The sequence below is a fragment of the Carex rostrata genome, chromosome 10, assembly GCF_964058835.1.
Source record: "Carex rostrata chromosome 10, lpCarRost1.2, whole genome shotgun sequence".
Taxonomy (NCBI): domain Eukaryota; kingdom Viridiplantae; phylum Streptophyta; class Magnoliopsida; order Poales; family Cyperaceae; genus Carex; species Carex rostrata.
In genome coordinates, this window is record NC_135927.1 from 9,774,524 (window position 1) to 9,781,721 (window position 7,198).

General features: G+C 37.8%; 2 protein-coding genes across 2 annotated transcripts; one reads left to right on the top strand and one right to left on the bottom strand.

Annotated features, from left to right (window-relative positions):
• Window positions 1-2,598, bottom strand: LOC144560273 (uncharacterized). The gene has a single exon (XM_078309439.1). The coding sequence runs from the start codon at window positions 2,596-2,598 to the stop codon at window positions 1-3; it is 2,598 nt and encodes an 865-aa protein (XP_078165565.1).
• Window positions 2,599-4,834: 2,236 nt separating this feature from the next.
• On the top strand, window positions 4,835-6,584 carry LOC144560923 (organic cation/carnitine transporter 2-like). Its single transcript, XM_078310139.1, has 2 exons — window positions 4,835-6,025; window positions 6,240-6,584. The coding sequence occupies exons 1-2, from the start codon at window positions 4,907-4,909 to the stop codon at window positions 6,549-6,551; spliced, it is 1,431 nt and encodes a 476-aa protein (XP_078166265.1). The 5' UTR covers window positions 4,835-4,906; the 3' UTR covers window positions 6,552-6,584.
• Window positions 6,585-7,198: the final 614 nt, after the last annotated feature.

Genomic DNA, 7,198 nt, shown 5'->3' on the forward strand with positions numbered 1-7,198 from the left:
CTATTGGGGGTTGGAGAAGAGTGGATAAGTAAAACCTGTGTAGGTGAACTGCCCTGATCGTGCCAGATTGGCCAAGAGATGGGCCCTACGATTCTCTTCTCTTGGTTTGAATTCACAACGAAAACCCCCATTTGTTTTTAGAGCTTGCATTATGCGCACCAATTCTGTGTAAGAACGCCAATCCACTGCGTTTAAGGTATGAAGACCCCCTTTTAATTGCATCGTTTTAACTAGAAGCTCTGAATCAGTGAAGAACGTGCATTTCTCAATTTGCTTTGATGCCACTGTTTCAATTGCCATTAGTAGTGCTATTGCCTCCATGTGAAAAGGCGAAACCCCTATTTCAAATGCCTTCATCTCGTATTTGATCAAATGCTGATGCTCTTCTAAAATGTATGCAGCTCCTCCCTTACCCCACTGGTCCCACGAGCCATCAGACCAGCAGACCATGGAGGTGGTATTTCCTTGGTTTTGTGTTGATTTGGGAGGCTGTGTCGCTGAGTCAGTGTTGCCAAACAATGTGAATCTATGTACCGGTAGTTGGTCCCAAAGCACCTGCCTCAAGGTAGATTCTGGATTGCAAGTGGTTCCTTTAAAAATATATGAACATCTTGACTTCCAAATTTGCCAAGCAATGGTCATGAAGAGGCCTATTTGTTGAGGTTGGAGCCCCCTCCAAAGGTAAGTAAGCGTCTCTAGGATTGAACTTTGGGTTAATGTGTCAGTTCGCAATCCAAGGTTTGAAGAGAACCAAATTGCTTTTGCATGTGGGCATAGAAATATAATGTGGAGAGTATCTTCTTGTGAGGCTTGACAAATTTGGCATTCATGCCGGAAATTGTGAAATCGCTTAGCCATTTCCATTGACGTTGGGAGACCTCTATTGAGAAGTTTCCAAAAGAAGACCCTGATTTTTGGTAATATTCCCTTTGTGTACCAGATTTTTTTGTACAAGAGCCTTGAGTTTTCATCTTGTACATATCTTTCTAAGGGTTGGAGCTGGTAAATCATCTCATATGCCCTTTTAACTGAAAATTCCCCATTTCTTGCCCATGTAAACATGAGTTTATCCTCGATTCCGGGATATAAGATCTTGTTTCTGAATTCCTCTTCAAATTGAGTTGCTGTCTGCTGACCAAAAACCTCAACTAGCCTGTTTCTGTCCCATGCCTGATTAGTATAGTTGAAAAGATACCTGACTTTGAGCTGTGATTGAGAACGTTCATTTTGACTAATTGTTTGCCAATTATTAAACCAAGGCTGTCCAAAAATGTGGCATTTGCTGCCATCTCCAATTACCCATCTTGTATTGTTAGCCATAATTGCCTTATTATTCATCATTGCCTTCCAAAGTCTCGTACAGGGCTCAATCCTTGAGGTGTTCCAGAAATTTGTAGATGCAAAATACTTAGCCTTTAGAATCTGAGCCCAAAAAGCATCCTCCTCCGTAACCATTTTCCAAATATTTTTAATAATCATGGCAGTGTTCAAAGTTTCCAAATCTCGTAATCCTAGGCCTCCTTCTAATTTCGGCCTAGTTAACTTTTCCCATTTAACAAAACAGATTCCTCTTTTATTGGGTTTTCCCCAAAAGAATTGCACACATTTAGATTGCATTTTCTCTAAGACTGACTTATGCAACAGAGTAGTGCTCATTTGGTAATTAGAAATCGCTTCTAGCACTGATTTTATTAATATGACTTTACCTGCTGGAGAGAGTAAACGTGCTTTCCATGTGTGCAATTTATTCTCCATTTTTTGAAGCAAAGGTTGGAAAGCTGACGGCCTTGTAACATCAACTGGAGATCCCAAATATGTTTCTTGTTCCTCCGCAAAGGAGGCCCCAAAAGTTCGCAAGGTGAATCGTATTTGTGTTAGTGATGTTGCCTTTGAGAACCACAATTTTGATTTTTCCGGGGATATTTTTTGACCCGACAACCAGCAAAAAGTTTGGAGCACCTGGTTCATGCGCCTAACCTCAGCTCGGTTTGCAACTCCAAGCAATAATAGATCATCAGCGTACATCAAGTTTGTGAGAGAAGGGGCTGATCTGGTTAGTTTTAGGCCGGTTAACCTTCCTTGATGTAATTCATTCAACAGGAGTGCAGATAGTATGTTCATGCAAATAATAAAGATATATGGAGATAATGCACAACCTTGTCTGATACCCCGCTTAGGAGAGATGAAACCATCCCCTCGTCCTTGAAATAGAATCGTAAACCGGGCTGATCTGACGCATGCCATAATCCAATTTCTAAAAACTGGTGGGATTGAGTGGATAGCCAGCGCCTTATCGATAAAACTCCAACTCATGCGATCAAACGCCTTTGACAGGTCTGACTTTAAACAGAATGCTGCTTTATTAAAGGAAGCTTGCTTGAAGGTGTGCATGATTTCCCTCATTAAGATGATCTGATTAGCAATATTTCTACCCGGCGTGAAAGCCACTTGATTAGGCAAGATTAAAGAGGGAATAAATACAATACCTTCAATTGAGGCTGAACACCTAGCACACTTAGAAGTGTTGCCAACTAGCGAGGAGATAGAGGCAGCAGTTTTCTCACTTGGACCTGACAGGGCTCCGGGTCCAGATGGCATTAATGCCCGGTTCGTTCAAAATCTCTGGCCGAAACTTAGACACTGCATAGTACATGAGGTAGGCAATTTTTTCCAAAGCTCGATCATGCCACTAGAATTATCAAAATCTAATATGATTTTGATACCAAAAAAGGAAAACTCGCAAAAAGTGACTGATTTTCGACCAATCAGTGTGTGTAATGTGATGTACAAAGTCATATCCAAAATCCTCGCACAATTATAAATGTTAGAACAAAGTCAGTGATAATAATATGCCATATAGCCATGTAAAACAAGAGCAAGATGGTAAGCCAGCACCAAATTAATGCATGTCTTGGCTGATCACACCAATCTGTACGCAAGAGTGTAGCACAAGCTCATCAATCTCTCTATATGGGAGGGATCCAATTACACCATTTTTTGGTGACACCGAATTACACTCTATATTTTCAAGGTTCAAATAGTCGATTCAAACCGTTCAACATGATGAATATGTTAAAATGTGCTTGCAGATCAAATTTTATATTTTTTGGAATTTTTTTACTATTTATTAAGATGGGTACAAAAATTCAACGGTTTGAATATAGCATTTTGTTAAATACTTAATAAATAGTAAAAAAATTTCAAAAAATGTAAAATTTGATCAGCAAACACATTTTAATATATCCATTATGTTGAACGGTTTGGATCGACTATTTGAACTTTGAAAACTTTAAAAATTGAGAGTGTAATTTGATGTCACCAAAAAGGTGCAATTGGATCCCTCCTCATATATATATATATACATATACATATGTAGAGATGGGCTACAGTGAGTTGCGAAGTAAAACGCATTTCTACTTCACGCCGTATTTTTATTTTGAAAGTCCAAACGACCGATCCGAACTATTAGATGTTTAATTCATATTGAAATATGCTTGGAGACCAAATTTTACATTTTTTGGAATTTTTTTACTATTTATTAAGCATTTTTTAAAATTGCTGTTTTGTTGTGAACAGTAAAAACAGTAAAATTTTCTGGACCATCAGATCAGCGACTTTCAAAATTGCTTAATAAATAATAAAAATTTTCCAAAAAATGTAAAATTTGGTCTTCAAGCACATTTCAATATGGAGAACAAGATGAACGGTTTGGATCGACGTTTTGAACTTTAAAATCGCGAAATATGAGCGTGAAGTAAAATAGTCGTTTTACTTCACAACTCACCGTTTTGAACTTTAAAATCGCAAAATATGAGCGTGAAGTAAAATAGTCGTTTTACTTCACAACTCACCGTAGCCCATCTCTCTCTCTACACACACACACACAGATATGTATATATAGATGTATATGTATGTATATATGTATATGTATGTATGTGTGTGTGTAGATATATATACATATGCATATGTATATGTATGTACATGTACATATACATATATATATATATATATATATTAATTAAAACCCATTTTTTCTACAAAGGACAATTGGCAAGCTATCTAGAAAAAAAAATAAAAAATAATGTTAGAGTAGGGTTGTACAAAATCGCTCAAACTCATAACTCTCTCAAAACTTGTTCACTTTAACTCGCTCATTTACAACTTGAGTTGGCTGACTCGTTTAATAAATGAGTTGAGTTTGTGCATACCCTAACTCGCTCATTAACAACTCGAGTTACACAAAATCAGTCACAATAAATCTCATACTCTTCTAAATGACTCATAAGTTGTTGTTTGAATTTTTTATTTTGTTAGTTGACTTAATATTTATGTTTGAATTGTTTGTGTTTAGATAAACTCTTATTAAATCATTTAAATTGTTTGTGCTTATATAAACTCTTACTAGTATATAACGATAACTAAGAAAATTGACCGGTCAAACAAGTTATAAATGAGTTGAGTTGGTAATGAGCTAAATTCGAGTTGGCTTTCACAGTTCCTTATTGACATCTCAATTCAAGTTGACTCACCCACAAGTAGTTGAGCACAAATTAGAGATAACTCGCGAATTCGGCTCATGCCCGTCCTTTCAAAGTAAAATAATGTTAGGTCAAATTTGAATTTAACCGCGTTAATTAGAAATATTATTATTGTCAGAACCTAATCAATTACGTACTTGTGGGTGCATTCATTTCTTCTGAAATAGAAATTTCGAGAAGATACAAAAACTAAGAAATATGAAAAGGACATGCAGAGGGAACGTATTTTGTATTTTTGTAAGACTCAGCATATGCAAGAGTGTCCTTCCTATAAGAACAAAGCACCTCAATATACCTCCTCAGGACCTCAAATCACATTTTGTGTTCTGGTTTTGAGAACACAAACCAAAACAGCACGTCAAGCAAAAATGACATCTTCCTCAATCCTTCCCATTGATAATAGTCCAGATAATGCTCCCTCTTTCACAGAAGTGCCCATGGAGAAAAGCAGCCCTTCCGAACTGCTTCTGCCTCTCCTCGTGGCATTTGCATGGGCATTTGATGCACAACAAAACTTCATCAGTGTCTTTGCGGATGCCGACCCAACTTGGCGTTGCCTCAAATCCACCGATCAAATCTGCAAGGCATCTTCCAACCCATGCAATCTTCGCCCGGATTCATGGGCTTGGGTTTTACCGCCACACTCGTCGACAATCTCTGAATGGGCACTAAATTGCTCTGGCAAAATCCTTTCCTCTTTGCCCACTTCTTCCTTCTTTGCCGGTTGCCTAATTGGTGGTTTGTTGTTAACAACACTAGCCGACACGGTACTTGGCCGGAAAAAGCTACTTGTTCTTTCTTGCCTTATTATGTCTGTGGCTGGTGGCCTAGCAGCACTATCTCCTAATATCTGGGTTTATTGTATCTTGAGATTTTTGTCTGGATTCGGGCGATCGGCAGTCGGGACATGCTCTTTCGTCTTATCTTCAGAGATTGCAAGAAAAAAGTGGCGAGGCGGGATAAGTGTGTCTTGCTTTTTCTTCTTTGCACTCGGCCTTTTGTCCCTCTCTCCTCTAGCTTATGCCGGGAGGAGGTCCTCTTGGAGGATGCTTTATCTCTGGACCTGTGTTCCTGCCTTCTGTTATGCCATTTTGATCCACTTCATTGTCCCAGAGTCTCCGAGGTGGCTATCTATGCAAGAGCATACCGATAAGGCGAAACGTTATTCTGAAGCCTTCTCCTCGATGAAAGAACTGGTGACAACTCGATCAACTTTGTTGAAGCTTCTAGCAATAATGATGGCCGGTTTCGGCATGGGGATGGTATTCTATGGCATGCCTCTTCTAGTCGGGAGCATTGCACCCAACCTTTATCTCAGCATGGTTTACAATGCAGTTGCTGACTTGCCAGCATCTGTTGCAACCTACTTTCTTTTGGTACACGTAAAACGGAGGATGTCCCTGGTTGCTCTCACAATGCTTTCTGGAATTGCTAGCCTGCTTTGTGTCTTCAGAGGAATAAACTCAAATGTGCAGTTATCTGCTGAGGTGAGTAACTGAGTATACCAATTTTTCAAGTAGAGGAGCATAATAGTTTATTTCACCAGTTAATTAATCACAAAACCATCATTAGGGAACTAAGTGAAGATTCTTCTAGTTATAAACTTCTTTTATAAGTTTATATATTTTAATTGCATATCATGAGTTAATTCACTAAATATATGATTATTCATTTAAAATTTATTTATATAAATGCATGCAGGTGATCTCCTTCTTATGCGCTTGCATGGCAGTCACAATCACAATGGTGTATAGCGTAGAGGTATTCCCGACTTGTGTAAGAAACTCAGCTGTCTCAATGGTGAGAGAGGCGGTTTATCTTGGAGCTGTTTTAGCTCCGATCCTCGTGGCCGAAGGGAGGAGAAGGACAAGACTTTTGTCTTTTGGTGTGTTCGGCATTGTTGTTTGCTGCTGCGGGTTGTTTGTTATTTTCTTGCCTGAGACAAAAGGAAAAGATTTGAGTGACAATATGGATGAAGAAAATCAGAATTCCAATACCAATATTGTTCCATGAATTTGGAGGTCTTATTGAAGTTATTGTAAGCTAATAGAGGTTGTCATCTAGTATTTTACAATTGAAGAATAATTACTCTTCGGTTTTTACCGAGCCTTGTTGCCTCATCATCATTTGCTAATATATCAACGGTAGCACAGAACTATACCAAGTGAATTTTTTGCGATTTTAAAGTTCAAATAATCGATTTAAAGTGTTCAATGTGTTCTCCGTATTAAAATGTGATTGGAGACCAAATTTTACATTTTTTCAAATTCTTTTTTTTTTATTGTTTTTTCGGATTTTTTAAAATTGTAGTTTCTCAGTCTTGATGCTATAGTTCGTGTGATCACATTTAACTGTTTGGATTGATTGTTTGGACTTTAAAAATTATAAAACCAAATTGATATGACCACGACTCATGAGCTAAAGCATTTTAATCTTAACCAATCTGTATATAGTAAAAGTTGTGGTTCAAGCTAATGCACACGGGTTCCCTTCCGCATTGCGAACTTGCGATTTCCATAGTTTGATCTTCCTAAGCTGTTATTAATTGTGCTAATAAGTGATAAGCAATTCCGTCTTGTTAAAATGCATAAAACAGAATCACTAAACTTCAAAATTAAGAATTTTCAAGTAAATTTCTAACAACATATCAATATTTTAAA